Genomic DNA, 21367 nt, shown 5'->3' with positions numbered 1-21367 from the left:
CTAAGAAGGTCATGGACCTGCAGTTGCCAGGTAGAGGGTTGCTGTTTCATGGGTTGGCAGCGTTCGTCTCTCAATATAGGTCGAGCTTGCTCTCTGGTCACCCCTTGAGTGCTAGAGGAGGAGGGGGCTGAGCCTAGTCGGTTGTCCTCATTGTCGAAAAATGGGAGAAGTCCTTAGTAATGGAGACCTGGTTGGTGGCTCTGTGACCTCAGTCCTGGTGTTGTTGTCTCAGTATGCCCTCACGATGTCTGTGAGCCAGAGTCACATGGGGACGGGGGACGGGGACGGGGAAGTGCCGTCCCGGGGACGGGGTCGGGAACGGCAAAAAAAAAACCTCTTTTTTAAAAGCAATTTAGGAGTTGTATGCATGACATACATATAGAGACACACTTTGAACAAAATTTTACACCGAATAGACAAAAAAACAAGAGTCATTTTGAGCAAAATGCGCTAATAAAACATTGATGGCACTCTGATTATGTGATTGATAGTCTGATAGATACAAAGAGATAAGTACATGCCTCATGGGCAGTGAGGGTTACAAAAAAGAGTGGGTACAAAATAGAGATACTAGATAGATCACAATAGATCATGGCCATTGGCAGTGGGCACAAAAAAGGTGAGATGGCTCAAGGCTCAAGAGTCAAGCCTCAAGCTCCTGAAGTGCTAGCCTCGCGGGAGGCTTGGAAGTCGAAGTCGTCGATGCCATTTGAAGCCTCCTCCTCCCCCTCAGGCTGTAGCTCCTCCTCTACCTCCTCAAGATGCTCCTGAGCTGCAGGATCCTGCTGTGCCATCTCCCATTCGGTGAAGGGATCTGCCTTCCCTGTTGCTGTCGCACATAGCATGCGCAAGTTAGCGCTCACAAAAACCAAATCACTTGCCCTTTGCACTTCAAGGCGGTTCCTCTTCTTAGTGGCAATGTGACTGTAAACGCTCCAAAGTTGCTCCAAGCAACTAGAGTTCATAGCCTGGCTAAGGATGCGAATAGCCAAGCGCTGCAACTCCGGCCCATCTGATCCGTAATCCTCCCACCAAAGAGGAGACCCAATCTTGAGGCGGTCAAGCTATGCATCTAAACAACCAAAAGACCCCTGCCGCGTCCTGTACTGAGATAGCTGGTCTCTGATCTTCCGCCTGATGGTAGGGTCGGGCTCTAAGCGCTCCAAAATGATCCGCCATCCCCTGCTTACTTCCTTGTCGGCCTCTTGCTTTCTGCCCTGGAACTCTGGATCAACCACAAAGGCAGCCGCATGAAGAGGGGAGTAGTAGGAGTTCCACCTGGACTCACATAATGAGTGGATCTCCTCAAACTCGGCCCTGTTTGGCACAAGCTGCTAGAGTGACTCGATCATGCAATCCATGGCCTCATAGACCTTGCCGATACATGGTTCACGGCCGTCAATGACTCGTAGAAGGTGAACAATAGGCTTGATCAAGGCATCGAGTGTCTTCACCTTCTCCCACCAAGCGGCATCGTCGGCGCGATCTCGGCACGTTCTCCCTGTTGCCGATTTTGACTGCGGCATGGCAGAAAATTCATCACTAAGGAAAAGCCCTCTTAGGGCTCCGCCACATGTAGACAAGCGGCCTAGCATGAGGAAGTTGTATGCAAACCTTGTCTCACAATACTTGAGGAGGGAAAGAGTGCTCCTTTTAGAGAACTCATGTCGCAGCCTTTGGTGGTTGAGGACAAAGGATACAAGCTGGTTAGCCTCCTCAATGGTGGGTGCAATCCATGGCAAGGCACCTATGTCTTTGAGGAGGTTGTTGAGACAATGGGCCATGCAAAAAGAAACTGTGATGGATGGATACATTGACTCAATAATGGTCCCGGCTGCCCTATTTGACGCCTCTCCATCCGCCACCATGCCGACCACAAGCTCCGGCCCAATGACCTCGATCGTGGATGCCCATTCCGCGGCAAGCACATCCACGGCCTTTCTAGTGCCACTCGCATCATGTGACTCGATGAAGTACACTTTGCCCCTTGACTAGGCCACCACTCCATGGATGGAGCGCTTGCGCGTGTCACTCCATCCATCTACAATGAGAGAGACTCCGTTAGTCTCCCACGTTGCCTTTGTATCCGCCGCCGCGTGCTCAACGGCCAACTTCTCCCTATTAAGCAAAGTGGTGCGAATCTTTTCCGATGAAGGTGGCACATAAGAGGGGCCATATTCCCCGATCTTTGTGGCCATCTCACGGAAGTAAGGAGACCTATTTCAAGTAAGGAAAACCATGTAGCATGTTAGCTTTTTTTGGCAATATGACAAATGCTTTGAAGCATGAGACATTAAAAAAAAAAAGAGTGAAGAGAATTGAGTCTCAACTCTCACCGTGCCGCTTGAAACGCAATGTGGTCGTGGTAGAAGAACCTAGCCACCGACCTATCCACCTCATCCTTCAATTTTGGGTTCCAATTCTCGTTAAGAGTGGATTGACGGCGTATGGGAATGGAGGCACCCGATGTGGATGGAGTGGACTTGAATGGTTGAGAGCTTGAAGCAAGATTTGGGTTCCTCTCCACCTCCATTCGCGTCGGTTGCTCTCGTGTCCTCACCACATCATGAGGATCAACGGCAACATGTCGCCCTCTCTTTGCCGCCTCGGCCGCCTCATAAACCTTGAGCTTCTCAAGAAGCTCCGCTCGCTTCTCAGGAGTAACGCGTGCGCAAAATTGCACTTGATGACCGGCCTCGTGCAAAAAGTGAGCTCGCACTTTGTTGGCACTGCCACTTCTCTTGTAGGAACAAAGCTTGCAATTCCATGCCCTTGAACCACCGCCCACTCCACGACTAGTGTAGTGGACCTCATCCCACCATGACCATGTGTGCACCGCCGACCTCCTTCGTGAAGAGCCCGCAACGGAAGATGTGGCGGCGGCGCCTTCACCTTGAGATGCCATGAATGATGATAGTGTGAGAGAGAGGGAAGAAGGGTGCAATAGAGAGTTGCAAGTTGCCGCTTGACTCTTGAGGCTTGCAAGTCTCAAGAGGGATGGATCATGGAACTTGGAGAGAGAGAGAGAGAGAGAGAGAGAGAGAGAGATGGCTTGGAAGTTGGAGAGAGAGATGGCTTGGAGAGAGAGAGAGAGAGAGAGAGAGATGGCTTGGAAGTTGGCACAACTTGGAACTTTGAAGTTTGGATTCTGGAAGCTTGAGGCTTGAGAAATGAGTGTGGAGAAAAGTCCTAGAGTGTGCCTTTTTTTATAGCTGGAAATCTGCCCGTTTCTGCCCGTTTTCTGCCCGTTTCTGTCCGTTGGAGGCGTCCCCTCACCGCGTCCCCTGCCCGTCCCGCGTTTCGGGAACGCGTCCCCGGGACGACCTCATGCGTCCCCAGGCTGCACGGCGTCCCCTGCGCGCCCCCCCCCCGTCCCCGGCCGTCCCCGTCCCCGCGTCCCCGTGTGACTCTGCTGTGAGCTCCAATAAATTCATGCCCAGACATCTCTGATTCTCATTCTGCATGACTCGAGAGAGAGTGGCCTGAAGCCATCTTGAGACAGAGAGGCAGAAACCATCTGCATGACTCTAGAGAGAGACCTGAAACCATCTGCATGACTCTAGAGAGAGAGGCCTGAAACCATCTCAAAACATGCAATGAAATCTCCACTGACCCCTCTACCTTACCATCAAATATACTCCTTCCTTGGAGGAACCCATTCTGTGTGTCATGAATAACCTTTTGAAGAACCGACTGTAACTATTGGGATTTCGGAGTTAGTTGGTGTGAACACCCTCTAAAGGTGTGAATAGCCCTTATTAAGGTCTAGGTCAAAAGATAAGGCTTGATGCCTATAAAAACGTTGTACATGGTGGAAGTATTATCATGACTCATTCATTATTGTGTTGTGCAATCACTCTCTCGTGTACCATGATGAGATTACATGGACACTATGGTATCACTTTTGGTTTCATAGACCCACTGGGTCTTTCGAAGACGTTTAATATAACTTTCTTTTCTTTCTTTCTTTCTCTCTTTCTCTCTCAAGCACCATGTAATCCCAACATGGTCTCAAAGCAAGGTTAAACCATGAGCTGCGTTTCGGCTACATTTTGGCTTTATTACATGAGCTGTGTTTTGTCTCCCTCAAACCTACACATGAAGCTAGATTAATCCTCTCAATCATGGAGATAAATAGGAGCAACATGGCCATCGAGAAGTTTACGGGGGGCAAACTTTCCTACATGGCAGACTAAGGTTAGACGCCTTTTGATTAGACAAGGCGTGTGGAACATTATCAAAGGAGAAAACCCTATTATGGGAGGACAAGGATGACAACGCAATGGCACTTATTGGCTTTGGGGGTTGCCAACAACCTCATCCACCATGTGGACTTAAACAAAACAGCCCAAGAGGTATGGGAGAAGCTGGAAAACCTATTCGGCAACAAAATCAACAACTCGAAGGTATTCCTTGAGCATAAGTTTTTTAATTTAAGGATGAATGAGAATCAAACTTTGGGTGAACATTTAAGCGACTTACGCTCCATCATTCAGCAACAACTTGCTGAATGATGGCAACAAAGCACAAGTTGATGAAATGATATGAAAGCTATCCAAGTCACCAGCATAGAAGGGATTTCAAAGTATAATGAGGTCCTACCATTACTAAGGACATCTCGTGAGATGGAATATGATGAGTTGGTAGTAATTCTTATTGATGAAGACTGTCGTCTTAAAGGGCTAGCTGAAGTATCACTTGAGTCAGAGAAAGTCTTCCTCTCCAGGATGAAAGGCAAACGAGAAAGAAAGAAAGAAAGAAAATTATATTCAACATCTTCTAAAGACCCAATGGGTCTATGAGATCAAAGTGATACAATGATATCCATGGTATGTCTCATCATGGAAAAGGAAAACAAAACAAGTACAACTAACATAGCTCTCTGAAAGTAGAGAATGATACAATGATCATCATGTGGGAGTACATGGGATATATAAGCACTAGTACAAGAGAATCTCATCATGGAGTGCCTAAGAATATAAAGCACCTGGGGCACATCATCCTCCCGTAGAGGGTACACCTCTCTCAAGTATGTCGAGCATGGGGTTAGTGACTATGGCCGAGAGGTCCCCTTCAAGCACGGTACGTGAGAAGGTGGTGTGGTGGCGGTGGAGCATGTCCAGGATCTCAAGATGATGGGAGGATCGTGGTTGGCGTCCTGTAGGCTGGGGACACTAGGTGTGTCGAAGTGACTGCACGGGAATGGGATAGAGCTAAGGTATCTTGTGGTGGTCCACTATGATGGTATCCTCTCCTTGGGCCCAGAAGAAATTGGTGATGGTTGGCGAGGAAGGAGGGGTGGTGGCTGTGTCCAATACCCTCTTAGAAGTGTCTCTATGTGTCTGCAAAGCTCCAATAGGAAGAGTCCCAGGAAGTGCTGGTGCGGGAAGTCTGTGATCCTAGATAATGGGGCAAAACCCTCACGGAAGAGACAATGGTACCTTCCGCGGATCTCATAGTACATTGGGCATTGATAGGTAAAGTGCTCCTTGTTGGAAGGTTGGCGATTTTGAGCGTGTGATCTATGGCTAGAAGGTGCCTTGGATTATCCCATAAGTGGAAGCATGGGAAGTTGAAGAGCCATATATAGGCTAGAGTGGCACCTTGTCATAATCATCTCCTCCTATCGGTGTTTTGGGAGGCAGCTCACCGGGAAATGGGAGCCCGGTGGATGCTGCAGTGCCCGTTGGGGGTGTTTGTGGAGCTTGATGGTGATGCTGTCAATGCTACGGTTCCCGTTGGGGGTGTTTGTGGAGCTCGATGGTGATGCGTCTCCTACGTGTGCATTCTAACAGCATCACCATCGAGCTCCACAAACACCCCCAACGGGCACTGCAGCATCCCTCCACTGGGCTCCCATCTCCCGGTGAGCTGGCTCCCAAAACACCAGCCGGAGGAGATGATTATGACAAGGTGCCACTCTAGCCTTATATATAGCTCTTCAACTTCCCATGCTTCCACTTATGGGATAATCCAAGGCACCTTCTGTCTTCAGTGTGCTAAGAGCTTTCCTCCTCAGCCCTAGGAGTACCCTTGCCTTCAGCACTAGACTAGTCTCATCCAGCCCTTGGAGTACTTGAGTTTGCTTCAGCCAGCCTTGGTTCTCCAACGTATGCAGTTCAGCAATCCCTACAGCCATAAGAGCAGCCATATAGTACATCTACAGGCCCAAATCAGCAAATACACCTGCGTTTTCTGCATATAAACCAGCCGCCTGCAGTTCAGTCCCCTACAGTCTGCGTTTACAGATCTACAGCAGCCTACAGTCTGCGTTTCAGTCCAGCATCAGCCCTACACCAGTAATCAGCCCTACAGACCTGCGTTTGCAAATTTCCAACAGTTTCAGCCTTGATTCATCAGTCTACATCAATATCCAGCATTCAGGGCATCATCCAGGCATACACCAGTCATCTGGTAAAGGTATTCTATCATTCATAAGCATTTACAACATTCTAACATAGCTTAGAACGGTCCAGCGCCTTCTTTTTTCAGCCTCAAGTGTGCAGCCCTTCCTCATGCCCTTGGGAAGAGGGCATAGGCTCGAGATCAATTCATTGAGGTGTTTCTACAGCCGTGTACAGTTCAGCCAGGCTTCCGATCCTCCGAGATCTTGCGTTTGGCTTATCTACAGTCCACAGTCATTCTCTCTAAAGTAATAAAGCAAATACTATCTCGTTATCGGGATAGGGGGCCCTTCACTGGGTAATTCGGGACCCAATCTGGTCTACAGTTCTCATCTCTCTCTCTCTCATCTCTTGAAAGTTTGAAGTATTAAAGTGGATTGCTAAACTCACGAAACTCAGGATACAAAAGACGGTGTGAGCATTTGTGTGACAGGATCTTCCAATACAAAGACTTCCGCTGCATATCAGATGGAGCCCCGATGTCTTGTAGGCATTGGAGTAGTCGGGCCCAGGGATCAGTATCAAAAGCTTTGCGGAAGTCCATAATGCAACAATAGATCCTCTGATGGCGTGCTCTTCCCTCCTCAATGATGGCTCGAAGGGTGAAGATGTGGTCAAGGGTAGAGTAGCTCCTAAAGCCTACTTGTCCTGGGGCCCTACATCCCTGTCTCTCTGCGAAGGAACTGAGCTCTATCCCTAGCACCAATCCATAGAACTTGACCAATGTGTGGCCAACCACGTTGGTCCTATAGTTATTGGGGTCAAGTGGATCTTCGGCTTTGAGGATGGGGGTGATGGTGTCAGTGGACCAGCAAGGTGGGAATCCCTCACACATGGCTCTATTGAACATGTAGGCTAGTAAGGGCAGAAGTGTGTCGTCGGCATGGGAGATGTACTCGGCAGTGAGTCCCTCCAGGTCCGGTGCTCGCCCATTACATAGCCTACGAATCTCTCCTCCTCCAGGGTTTCATTCATGATAGCTTGTGGGGGCCTCTGTTTTTTGACCACTTCTATCTGGTCAGATTTTGTGGTCTGTAGCACTTCCCACAGCTTGACATTTGCAGCCTTTAGCTGCTCCACATCGGCTGCAAGTACCTGTTTGCTGATTTCCCCATCCTCCACGTGTCACCTGCACGCCCGTGCCATGGCCAATCTCTAGCATAAACAGTCTTAATCCCTGATTAATCATCAGATAGGACATCATCTTCATCACAATCACCATCAGTATCAACAATAGAATTATCATCGGCATAAACATCAGTACCATCATCATTAGTAGCAACATCAGCACTATCACAATCATTACCAGCATTTTGGAGGAGCATAAGTGCCCAGTCAGCAGCCCTAACAGCAGTCAGCTGCCAGCGGGGGACTTAGGCAGCCAATCGGCCAAGTATTAGGGAAGCGACAGCAGGTTTGGACCGGCCAGAGAATAATTTATTAAGGCTTTTTAGCATGGTACCATGTCCAAGAGCTGGCCGACCAGCATCCTCAACCAATATAAAAGCGTAAGTCATTCCATCAAGTCAATCATTCAACCATCAAGCCTAGAAGTCAATAGCAGTTATGTAGGGGCCAGAGGGTCACCCCTTACGGAGGCTTCCATGCATGCAACTTTTGGTATCACAGCATTCAGGCTCAGCCACTAAGCCCCAAGGAAGGTGCACAGTTCTAGCAAAAGAATGCAGCAGGGTACCAGATGGAGTGGTCTACGAACATGCGAAGCTGGAGGAAGCATTCCTTGAGGGTATGTACGCATAATCAGTACATAAAGGACTAACGACAAGCATGATTAGTTCCGGCACGTGACCCGCTGTCACGTGCATCCCACACTTGGATGCCACGTGGACATATCTGAATAGAAGGTGCAGGAACTAGAGTGGAAATTGGTCCCATGTGAGCCTAGTCCGGGACGAGTCAGCCAGTGTTCCACTCTTAAGCATCCAAGGTCACGTGTGCATTGTCTTGCACATGAAGCAGTACCACTCCGTATTGTGAGTCTCCCTCTAAAATGATGTCAGATGACCTAAGTGTTTGGTTTGTAACCAGAAGCCACGCATCTGTAGGAAACAGCCTGAAGGTTGCATGTAGAAGCGGTCCAGCCCTTAGGGCTACCCCAGAAGTGAGTGTCATGCTCTTGTGTGGGCATTGGTAGGCTTAGGCCACCCAAGAAGGGCCAGGAAGGTCCTAGGCCATGCCCACTAGCCTATAGAAGGGCTGGGCAAGTTGTCGGCCAGCCCAATAGACTTTGCCAAGCAGCCGAGACAGGCTCTTGGAGCTAGCTCAGCCAGGCGACCAGGCTTAAAAGGCTACCCAGCAGCCAGTCGGCCAAGCCCAGGGCCTACCCAGCAGCCAGGCGTAGACCTGGACAATAGACTGGTCGTGGGGTTTTCAGCCAGCAGGCCACAGTAGAACCAGCCGACCGCCGGCAGAAGGGGGTATAAATACCCCAGGCAGAAATCAGTTCAAGCATCTCATAATTCACAAAGGGCAGTGTATTCCAAGGGCCAGGACAGCCGAAGGGAGTGCTCTAGCCAAGGTGAAGAGTGCAGGTCAAGAACCAATCTTTATTTACATATTTACATCATTCTAACAAAGAAAATACACCATTCGTGGTGGGGGGCCTACAGAGGGTATTTGGGACCCAATATTGTGTCCACTTCTCCCTCTCTCTCCGCACCAAACCATCAATCCCACACCAGATTATCCAGGCAAAGTTTGCTGCAGCCCCGATGGTAGTGGATGCCTCCATCGCATCAGTCGCATGGATCCCCACAGGTACCCGAGGCTTGCCCTGGAGTCCTCCAGACAACTAGCACTTGAGGGCCACTCTGGAGTATGGTATGCACTAGTTTCCACTTGGTTCTCAGTATATGGGCTTCAAATGGACCGCCTACCCCCCCCCCCCTTCAGTACAGTTTGGACTCCCCTTTTCTCCCACTCTCTCACCAGGATACCAACCGGGTTATCCGGTTAGATCTTCTCAGCCTCTACACCCATTGCACATGGATCACACCTCCGGAACTCCCCATGAAGATGCACTTCTACAGAGATGACTTCCTCACACTCACTGAGGATGGATTCATCCAGCAGCCGGGCTACCTGAGTGTTCACATGTCCCATGCCATGCAGATTGCAATTGGCCAGATATTGGTTTCATCCCACCGCCTCAGAGTGGAGACAGGTAGAGCTGAGCGCATCTTCAGAGCCGGGAACCTCATACGGAGACCCAGAGAGGAGAGGATCTGCCGATTATGCCACACAGAGGTTGAGATGGAGGAGCATTACATATGCCGCTGCCCAGTATACTATGAGATCCACGGGAGGTTTCACTATCTATTTCGTGAGGGATTTGTTCCACTCTCCAGGATCATTGACTTCCACGACCAACGTTGCCTAGGCCTCTTCCTGCTTGAGCTCCACAGACACAGGGACACCTTCTTGAGAGCTCTTCAAACCCAGCCACCCCGCCCCCTCCCTCGCCAGCCAACCATCACCAATTTCTTCCGGACCCAGGAGGTGCAGGACACCCACATAGTGGATCTTGTGGACCCTCCACGAGCTGCTCTAGACCTACCTCACCTGAGAGGAGTTACCTCGGACAGAGCCTCTGCACTCCAACGTGCCCGACGCCCTTGCCCCCCCCCCCCCCCCCCCCCCCCCCCCCCCCGTCGGCCACGATCACCTCATCAGCTCCAGATCCAGGGCATGCTCCACCGCCATCGAGCTACCTTTCCACGTGACATAGCTGAGGGAGACCTCTCGGCCATACTCATTAGCCCCATGCTTGATATTTTGGAGAGTGGTATACCATCTACTCGGAGAGCTGATGTTGCTCTCATGTTTCTATGTTCTTAGTATTCCATGATGAGTTTCCATGGACAGTTTTGTATAACCCCAGTGAGATAGCTATGTTTATGTTTTCTTTCTGTTTTATTTTCCATTCCATGATGAGATATGCCATGGACATTATTGTATCACTTTGGTCTCATAGGCCTTGGGTCTTTAGTAGACGCTTAATATATCTTTCTTTCTTTCTCTCTCATGGTTGGCCATATTATTATGGCGAACATATATGGATCAATACTTGAGACAATGCTCAGCTCTCTAGCAGAGAGAGGGGTCTTCGTGCTCTAGGACAGGCCGGGTTCCGCAATAACTTCTACACATTGGATCATATCTTCACCTTGAGGAACCTGATTGAGCAGGCCAAGTCATGAGAGTAGACTCTATTGTTGCTTTGTGGATTTCCACAAAGCATTCGACACAGTGCCACAGGACCAGCTCCTACAGAGATTGCAGACTCTTGGGGTGCCTTCAGATATGATCTGGGGGATCATTTCTTTATATGAGAGGGTGACGGGACGAGCTAGATGCCCAGGTGGTCTGTCAGAGGAGATACATAGCAATATGGGGGTGAAGCAAGGCTGCCCACTCTCCCCCGACACCTTTGGCCTATACATAGATGAGGTCACGGACTTCATAGACAAAGGAGGAGGGAGTGGTGCATCACTCTCAGAGGTTTTGGTCACTTTATTACTCTATGCGGATGACATCATTCTAATATCTAACTCGCAGGAGGGACTGCAGCGCCACATGGATGCCTTCGATAATTTTTGTACACAGAGAGGCCTTTCAATGAACCTTGGGAATGAACCTTGGGAAAACCAAGGCTATGATCTTTCACACTTCCAGACGGGTTATGAAAGATACAATGATCACATATAGAGGCAGCCAGGTGGAGGTGACAAAATCATATGTATACTGCAGCGCCACATGAATGGAGGGACTGGAGCGCCACATGGATGCCTTTGATGATTTTTGTACACAGAGAGGCCTTTCAGTGAACCTTGGGAAAACCAAGGCTATGATCTTTCACACTTCCAGACGGGTTATGAAAGATACAATGATCACATATAGAGGCAGCCAGGTGGAGGTGACAAAATCATATGTATACTTGGGTATTACCTACACTAGTAATGGGAGCCGTTTCTCCATGAGACAGGCATCACAGGACAGGCTCACCCGAGGTTATGCTGCCTTGCATTGACGGAGCAACAGTGTCATCAGGCTCACTTTCAGGAGCCTCGCACCAAAGGATGGCTATTTGACACCTTAGTCACCCCAGTATGCAGTACTGGTATGGGCCCCTAACCTCTCCACATATGATTGGCGCTGGATGGAGAGACCACAGATACTCATGATCGCTAGGATGATTCGCAGCAGCAAACCATCAGTACCACATGAGATCGTCAGAGCGCCCCCCATGATGGTAGAGGCTCTATTTCAGACCATAGCCTACATCAAACGCATTAGCGGGTCCAAAGAGACTACCTCGCTTGGCCATGGAGTCCTCACAGAGTATTGCCACAGAGGGCCATCACCCATCATGGTATGTTGTAGTAGATGAGTGGTTCTCAGCACATGGGCTCGACATGGATAGATTACCGCCCTTCCAGTATGATAATGACTCCCCATACTTTACACTCTCCCGAGAGGAGAGGAATAGAGTTTTGAGACAGGATTTGATCCAGATGCACACCAGGGAGACTTGGTCAGGTCCCCTTCCCACCAAGATGCAATACTACGGAGATCATTTCCTTAGATTCACAGAGGATGGATTTGTCAGACGCCTAGGCTATATGGATGTACACAAGTCTCACCCGCTATGAGGGTGACTATTGGTCAGATCAGAGTTTCCTCACTCTGGAGATTGAGGCAAGGAGAGCAGCATGGATCCCTAGAGAGGACAGAGTATGCAGATTATGCCACAGAGAGGTAGAGACAGAGGAGCATTACATATGCAGATGCCCTGTATATTATGAGATTAGAGGGAGATACCACTGCTTGTTCAAAGAGGGTCTGGGCCCACTTAGCCGGGTGATGGAGTATCCTGATCAGAGATGGTTATGCCTTTTCCTCCTTGAGCTACACCGACGTAGAGAGAGGCTTCTACAGGTGTAGAGCAAGAGATCCCAACACCAGATCGCCAGCTTCTTCAAGCCTATCAGCGAGCCACATCCCCTCCCCTGTATCATCTACCTCCCAACGAGGGCTCACTATAGAGCGCCTCGGAGATTAGAGCTACCAAGAGACCACGACTACCCGAACGCAGACCACCACCACTCCATTAGGCCCAGTCTGCCCAAATCCAAGCACGATACCACAGAGCTATGGAGGAGAGAGTCCAGAGGCTACACCAGGGCACAACAAATGTGAGAGTCGTCCTCACCCCATGCCCCATGTATGATGTACTACGCCCCACCATCTCCATTGGGTAGAATTAGTAGTATACCACCAATCATGATCGTACATCTATAGCATGCTAGACAATGACTGCATAGTGAGCTACATATGACTGGGATTAGCTCTTGTCATTTCAGTTTTTCTTTCCATGATACTCAAGACATGGACTTGTTGTATACAAATTTGTCTCATAGGCCAATTTGTCCTTCTGTAGACGTTAATATATCTTCTCTCTCTCTCTCTCTCTCTCTCTCTCTCTCTCTCTCTCTGATGTGCATTATCTTCGTCACGAAAGATTGCTGAATTTCTGAGCATTGAAGTTATCGATTCTTCCACCGAGCTTCCACATGTTACATTGGTATCATAGCCTTCATCAAGTGTGAAGATTCAGCCAGAAAACCAGAAAAAAAACAAAGAATTGGTCTACGTTCAGGAACTCCTAGCAGTTATTTAGGCCTTGAAATGTTGGAAGCATTTCATTTATGGCCAAGAATTTGAGGTTCGCACTGACCATCAAGCATTGCGTTGGATTCGGACAATGCCAAGTGCACAGTGGAGTCACCATCAGCACCGCTGAAGCCAATCTTCCTGCAATTTGGTGGTATGATTGAGTACCTTCCAGGTAAGGCCAACCCAATAGCAGATGCTTTAAGCAAGAAGGGAATAATGACATTGATTCAGACCACTATACTCGACCTTGTTGGTACAGGACTAGATGACATGAAGCACACGTACGCGGATTCCGAGGAATTCGGTACACAGTGGGAGCAGGCATTGGATGCCACAAGACCATGCCGCTTTTTGATATGAGATGGTTGGCTTTTCTACAAAGGCCGACTTTATGTCATGAAGTCGTTCAGGGCAACTCTTCTCCATGACGCCCATCACTGGTGGTCACCGAGACATGATTTCGACTCTGCAGGAGAAGCTAGAAAGATAATATTATTCGCCAAGAATGGATGAGATGTATTCACTCATGTGCAACACCATGACGTTTGTCAGAAAGTGAAAGCTCCTCGTGGGAAGAGACACTTCAATGATAAGGCATCGTTGGGGCAAACTGAACTCTTTAAAAAAAACTATCCCTTGGCGTCTACCTCCCAATCCACGTAAGCGTAATACTCAGTGCTTAACTATTGTTAATAGATTTAGCAAACTTGTTATGCTTATTCCGTACTACAGGGCCAACGTGACCGCCGAAGATGTTGCCCATTTGTTCATTCAGCATTGGTACCTGATTGACAGGATCCCTAGGACCATAGTATCAGACCGAGATGCCAAGTTCACCAGTCATTTCTAAAGAGCATTGTTTAATAATTAAATCTACAACCAGTTGCCTTTGATGTGCTGAAGTGTTATGTCCACGATCAGCAAGGTAAGTGGAAATTATCGAACCCCTTCAGAAGTTAAAAGACTAAGCGGAACAACAAAATTGGGTTTTATGTGGCGAGGGGGCTGCCTTGAGTGCGGCCACTTGCTCTTCTAGTACCTGAATGCGTGCGTCCTTGTACCTCCTTCCGGAGGGCGCCGTTTCTTTCTTTTATTTGTTGGTTAAGAGAACGGTCAAAGAGGTTTTTGAAATCACTCAGGAGTTTCTTGTAGGTGTCCTCCATGAGGGCTACCTATTTGCTAGGTTTTTCCACTTCTCCCATGGTAGAGAGAGCTGGGGCTGAAGGGAAGGGGGGGGAGGGGGGGGGAGAGAGAGAGAGAGAGAGAGAGAGAGAAAGAGAATGGGGGCTTGCTGCCTTGGGGACTGCTTTAGGGGCGAGGGGCGACCCAAACTGGCACGTGCGACATCACGTGTGTGTGTCAGGGAGAAAGAGAGAGATCTCATACCTTAATGAATCCATGACGAAGGGTGTGGTAATCTGTTTCAGTAACCGAGTTGTAAAATTGTTGGAAGAAAGCAACCTTGAAAACCAAAGAAATTCTGTGAACAAAAGGATAAGGTTGTGGAAAACAAAGAAGAACAATATTTGAATTTTGATGCTTTTTTTCTAGTTGTTTCTTTTTACTTACCACCATGCTTTTGAAAAGAACATGAGATATGCAAAATGTAAAATGAGAATTAAAAGAGATATGCTAAATGTAAAATGAGAATTAAAAAAATAGTTATTTTTAAATTTTAAAAGAAAAAATGTTTTCTATTAAAGGAAAAGAAATGAGTACCACATAAGCTAGAAATGGGTTTGTCCTCCATTTTGTTGCTACATGTGCCCGCACAAAACTTGTCTCCTTTGTAAACCTTACACCACCTTATCAAGTAGCAAGCCAAGGAAGCTTGTGAATGCTTACGATTACGTGAACAATGATTGAATGTCATTAAAATGTACACTGGTAAATTTTCTTCTAGATGTACATTCATTAATGAGATATAGAGAGAATTGATACTATAGGGGACCAAAGTGTGTGAAAAAAGAAAATCATTAATTAATAGTTATTGATTCTTGGAAAATCTAAGTGTGTGAAGCTTATGTGCACGCTGGCGAGTCACGAAGTTTGCCTTTCGTTGTTTATTGATTCGCAACCATGACGGGCGAATATCATTCTTCAGTGTCTTTCAATCACTCTTTATTGTGACAACCAAACCTACATAGAGCTTCTCTTCAAATTCTGCATCGCCGAAGAGATGGCTTGAGGCCACAGAGGGCTTTCTATGCGGCACACCTGATGAAAAATGATCCCACGACTGGTAAAGTGGGGGTCGAACCCCATAAATTTCTTCTTAAAGGTCTCCATGTAAGAATGTCGTTTTAACATCCATGTGATGAAGAACGAGGTGCAACCTATTTTTTACACACAGTTGTATAACCCCACTTGTAAGTATACATGTCCTATTTTTACACACAATTGTATACCCCCCATTTGTAAGTATACACGTGGCATGTTCCTCTGAAACTCGTAAAACTAGAGTTTCCTAGTGAGCTCTGGCGGAGGCAAAGTACCTGCTCCACCACTGAGAGGTAAGTGGTGAAGAAAATAGGAAGAAATGCGATGACAAGACTTCAAGCTAAGACAAGAGTCACGACAAAGGAGGCTGCAAAACAAGCTGCACAGGCCTTCACAAAGCGTCAAGCTCCTACTAAGGAAGTTGCTAAACAAGTCATGTAACCTCTAACCTCAAAGCAACTTGTACATGCTTCTAGCTTAAAACATGCAGCACAAGCCTTGACCTCTAAGGTGGCTAAACCCAAAGAAACACGCTTCTCACATCCTTTTTTCATCAAAGATGGCCTTGCAAACACTAATGAGAATGGTGATGTGACTCAAAAGGCCAAGCTTACTTAAGGGTCAGATATTCAAATTTTAAAGAGAGGGGCCACCCGAGGGGTGGGGGGGTGTTTGGTTGGGGATGTTTCATCTTAAACTTTGCCTACTTTATCTACAAATGCATGCCTATACATTGACGCACAATTAAGCATATTAACTAGATGTACCATGAGCACTCAACATCACTTTTGGGTTGGCTCTTTCTTCCCAAGCCTTCCAATGGTTTACCTGAGGAGGTGGAGCAGACATATTAAACAATAAGATTAATTTGATGTTATGGAGGAGAACAATAACCAAAGAACTAGATCACTTACAGTCCACATCCCAAGAGCCACTATCAACAAAGTATATGTGACATGAACCATTGCTAGCATAAATATCAGGATGTGCAGCTGGTGAAAGCCCTCCGAGGGGATAAAGGGTGTATGATCATCCTGCACACGGTTCAAAGGTTTAAGATTACCTGATACAAGGATTAAAAATGCATAAAATTTCTTGCATGTTGATCTTAAAGAATACGAAGTATCCTGCAAGACAAAACTGAATTGAGGTCAACGAGAGTTCAATTTATCATAAAAGTATGGTTTATCCACCAAGATAAGACTAAGTGAAATCCTAAGCTAGGTATTATGGCAATAAGTCCATCTTTGAATAGTTGATACACAACTTTGGCTTTGTGGGAATGACTTTCCATATCTCTTCGTCCTCAACCAAGGAATCCAATATCCCTTTCTGTACCATTTTGAGACTAGTGGATGGGATTACTTGTAATTTATGACTGCTAGGGGATTTAGTTCCTCCTCACCATTCCCACATGCCACCGCAGGGGAGCCTCTGGGGATTCGTACTCAAGACCTCCCCTTCCCATTCCCAAACCCACACCACTAGGCTACACACCCATTGGCCATGTTGGTATAGATTGATAGACCTTTCTGAGACAAGTGGTGCAATAGATCTAGTAATTAGGGTGTTTTTAAAAGTATATAAGCTGACTTTAACTTTGGCCATTTTAATTTTAGGGAAGCTGTACCTCTTTTTCTTCTAATCCTTCTTCTTCTTACGCTCAGTTTGTGCTTAGAAAAGAAGTGACTTAAAATAAGGCACACAAGAGTGAGGAGTCTTAGACTTGTCAAGGATACAACACTGCTGGCAGTGCTTTATAAGTTTATTACGCAGGCTTTGAAATGGGTGATGATTCGTGGGTACTGCCTGTAAGAAGACTTAGCCTCGGGTGGCATTATAATGATACATACACAGACTAGTGTTGGCAAAGTGTAAATTGGGAGAGAAATCACTCTCAATATGATTTTTGTGTAAGTAACCTTGAATCTCCTCAATCCATGTGAAAATTAATCTTACCCAAAAAGCTTTTGGACAAGACCAGAGGGTGTGAACTAAAAAAAAGAATCATAGATTATCTATGAATTCAGAAGGGATTACACAGCTCTATTATTATCGCCGATTCAAGAGGCAAAGAGTGCCGTCAAGGATATCAGACCCTTAGATGATATCTCTACTAAAGAATGCTTGAGGGCTTGCTTTCACTTACCCTTTTGCAGGTTTGGGTGGTATCAGCAGTGGCCAAAATTCTTTGGATGAAGAGCGCCTGTGCTCTGGTGGTGGTGGTGGTGGTGGTGGTGGTGGTGTCGTCTGTAGTTGGCTTGTCGCAAAGGAGCATGACAGTGGACCACTTGGTTGGCACACAAATTTTCTCAAAGCTGCTCTGGCCTAGTGTGAGAGCTAATGATATGAATCCCACTAGCATCAGCTCTGCACACATCAAGAACAAAGAAATGTTATCATTAATTGGAACATCTATCTAGAGATAGATGATTGAGCATATGATTCAACATAATATGGTAGTAAAAAAATTCAGCTACAAGATCATCATGGATGAACCTTAGTGTAAGCTCATTTACCTTCTTTTATCTTTTCAAAAGCTTCTTGGAGGGCTGATTGATTATACTTCACAATGAGCTGCCAAAGGTAAGTGCAATTCATAACGGTTGTTTGAACAGTTCAACCAACAATCTTAACCATCAAATCAACTGCTGCAAATTGGAGATTAAGCTTGTAAAGCTGGAGATTAATTCAAAATGACGTTAGCAATCATAATAAGAAATGTAGAAGTTGATTAAGGATGTTTTTTTATGACGGGATGGATTTAATTCAAAATCAGGTCGAGATTAGAGCTAATTTACATGTCCAATGAAGAAGATGCTGCGCTCAACGATGAGGGAGCTGAGGATGAAAACCGAGCACGTAGAAGCGATGGCCCATGTGGGGGTGTAGACCAGGCTCTGGTCTGCCATGCGCCTGCAGTACTGTCGCAGAATGAATCAAATGAACACAGTACACACGAGTTCCTGGTTCCAAATACTGCACAATTTTTCCAGTATTGGTAGCGTTCTCAAGCTCAATTCTGAAAGCTTTCTGTGACATTACTTGTAATCAAATCAAAAATACAGATGCAGATTAAGTCATGATTTTTTTCCCGCACGTTTATCGGTTGATTTTTTCTATCATCCCCCGGGGCGTCGTCTAGTGGTGGGCCAATGAACATAGCATCAACAGTTTTAAATGCTAGTTTCGGTCTAATCCAAGCCAGCTTTTAATGTTAGAAAATCTACTGATTGCACGCGCTTCTGCCGAAAATTAAGTCTAATATATATATGCACCCAAAATTTCTTTGCTATTAATTAATTAAACAACGAGATGAATACACCTTTAGTGCACATTTGTCAGAATCTGATACACCTCTTCTATTTTGGTGTGATACACCTCTTCTATTTTTGGTGTGGCTATTCGTAGCTTTTGACTACTCGCAAGGGACAGTTTTTCTCGTGCGCTCTGTGATGCCTGCTTCCTCTTTCTATCATGCATGCTTCCTCTCTTTGTGTCTCTCATCTTGGTGAGACCCTTTCCCATAGAGATACTCTCTCTCTCTCTCTCTCAGCTCAGTGATGCCTTTGCGAGGTCCTCTCTCTTGGACCGTTTTTTCTTTGGGAGGGGCCTTGTTTCCATGCCCATGGCGCAAACTCACCTTTGTTCAATTCTGTGTAGACTAGGTTGCAAGAGGCGATGACGGTAGCATAGCTTTTCCACAGGAGGATATGACAATAGCATTGCTACGTGGAAAAGCTGTAATCAAACCTAAGGTAATACATAAGGTGATGATGCGTCAGCAGCATTAGTTAATATATGACAAATACAAGTTGTGGCATTCAAGTTTAGTTTCCATCCCATCGTTCCTCACTTACATTGTACCTTTGAATACATTGAGTTTTTATGAAATGCATAGCCTACATGTTTCTCCTTTGAACATAACCCTTCTTGAAAGTCAAGACTAAGGTGCTTTACACACTGAGTGCAAGAAGGGAAAAAGCTTAGAAAAGGGGGATATTTTCCCTTGCCCATTCACATGGACATGGAATCTCCCCTGGCCATCTCCCTGCACATCGAAGAAAAAGGGGAGCGAGTTTGTTAACACCCTAATGGCCTTTACACATCAACTAACAAGGATGGCAAAATCCCCAATGGCATCTCTCATGGACATCCCTTTTTTCTTCCTCTTCCTTGAGTAGATCCTTATGTAGTCACAATTGGGTCATGTGCCTGGAGGTCGCTGGTCTTATTGTCCCAAGCACTACACCTAGTGGTCAAGGATGGCAAAATACCCAATGGCATCTCTCATGGACATCCCTTTTTTCTTCCTCTTCCTTGAGTAGATCCTTATGTAGTCACAATTGGGTCATGTGCCTGGAGGTCGCTGGTCTTATTGCCCCAAGCACTACACCTAGTGGTCATATAGCAACCACAATACCAACGAGAGCTTGCATGGATTCGAACTCATGACCTTCTCTCCCTAGGTCACAAGTTCTCACTGTTAAGCTACGCTCCTACTAGCATTCTCATGGAGGTCATAGAGAGTCGTGCCATAGACTACGGACAACGGACATTGCTTTTGCAACCCTAAAAATGAGAGGCATGGCCAATGTGTAAAGAACATCATGCATCTCTCTTAGAGAGATCATCCATCTAAAGAACATCATGCATTGCTCGTAGAGACATCATCCATAGCAAATCATGGTGGGCATTCACTTTTGGAGCTCAAAAAGTGAGTGGCATGGGCCATATGTAGAGGCCCTATGTGATGTGTTTGAATTTTGTTTAGTTAGATATTTAAAAAATATTTTTCCAATTTTCTCTTTATTTCTTTCTTATTTTCCCTACTTTTCATATATCTATATCATGAAAGGTAAAGCTTCAAACTCTCTCTCTCTCTCTCTCTCTCTCTCTCTCTCCACAATAGTTGCAATTCAAGGAGATCCTCTAGCATCATAGAGACACTTTGCCACTAGAAGTGGACATGGCAAGCCTTTCGACAATCATCGACTCCCCTATGCTAGAAATCCTCGATGGACAAGGATGATATGCATGATCATCATTGTACATGTAGCTAGTTGTTTATGTTTTTCTTTTCCCCAGACAATCCAGATATGCCTATTGTCATCATCATTGTGCATGTAGCTAGTTGTTTATGTTTTTTTTTCATGATTGAGTTATGTCATGCAACTTTGTTTGGTCTTGTAAGCCCTTTGGGTCTTTGGAAGATGTTCAATATAACTTTCTTTCGCTCCCATATGTGTGCGTGTGTGTGGCTACGCGCGCTCATGGGGCATAGGTGTATGTATGTGTGGAGGTCATGAACCCATATAAATTCAGTAGATCCCTTTTCATTTTCACTATTGTGATCATGCTTTGCATCCACTAGTATTTGGTCACATAGGTCATTTTTCATTTTTCATGTGTTAATTAATATAATACATATATATTTACAAAGAAAAGCTTCATATCTTGTTTCATTATGCTTTTTTTAATTCAAAAATATTATTTATATTTATCAATGTTTTGAGTAGGCTTCATTAGTAATCTTATCTTGTTTCATTAATATATATTTACAAGAAAAGCCTATTATCTTGTTTCATTACACTTTTTATAATTCAAAACTTTCCTATTTGTTTTTATCAATGTTTTGAGTAGGTTTTCATTAATAATAGTAAAATAATTTATATTAAAAAGAATAGTGTGTAGTTCATTTTGAATTTGATTGATATTCTAACTAGCCTCTATGATGGGATCACCCTTTCATGTGCTAGGTTCATTACCACACAAGTGCTTCTAAAGTTATGGCATGCTTCCTTTGTGAAATATAGTGAGAGTTGGCATGTTTTCTCTTCCTTTATTAATTGGTCAATCATAGTAAGGTCTTTACTTTTGTAAATCTCTATACCCTTATTTATTCATTTATACAAAAGTTGATTATAGTACAAAAGTTGATTATAGTTGTGAAAAAGAAGATAATATGTTCTCGGTTTGTTTAATTTTTTTGTTAATGATTGATATTTTAAAACATAAACTTCCAAACTTCGAGGCTTTAATATTAT

At 45.7% G+C, this 21367-nt stretch overlaps 1 protein-coding gene across 6 annotated transcripts in view; it reads right to left on the bottom strand.

Annotated features, from left to right (window-relative positions):
* LOC147622844 (MLO-like protein 9) overlaps positions 1–18412 on the bottom strand; it is a 55808-nt gene extending 37396 nt beyond the window's left edge. For 5 of the 6 annotated variants that reach the window (XM_086822485.1, XM_086822486.1, XM_086822488.1 and 2 more), the window contains exons 1-7: positions 18122–18412; positions 17840–17897; positions 17470–17690; positions 16235–16354; positions 16088–16148; positions 14820–14905; positions 14487–14561 (exon numbers count right to left, since the gene is read on the bottom strand). In XM_086822485.1, the coding sequence (XP_086678611.1) occupies positions 14487–14561; positions 14820–14905; positions 16088–16148; positions 16235–16354; positions 17470–17690; positions 17840–17897; positions 18122–18232 (732 nt within the window). In that variant the 5' untranslated portion in view covers positions 18233–18412. Of the gene's footprint in view, positions 1–14486; positions 14562–14819; positions 14906–16087; positions 16149–16234; positions 16355–17469; positions 17691–17839; positions 17969–18121 lie in introns of all 6 variants that reach the window. The other variant, XM_086822487.1, reaches the window with a different exon arrangement.
* Between the last annotated feature and the right edge of the window lie 2955 nt (positions 18413–21367).

Source organism: Cibotium barometz, chromosome 28 (assembly GCF_041138505.1).
Source record: "Cibotium barometz isolate CiBa-2024 chromosome 28, ASM4113850v1, whole genome shotgun sequence".
Lineage (NCBI taxonomy): Eukaryota > Viridiplantae > Streptophyta > Polypodiopsida > Cyatheales > Cibotiaceae > Cibotium > Cibotium barometz.
The sequence above is the reverse complement of the archived record's forward strand: the minus strand, read 5'-3'. Positions and strand labels throughout refer to the sequence as shown.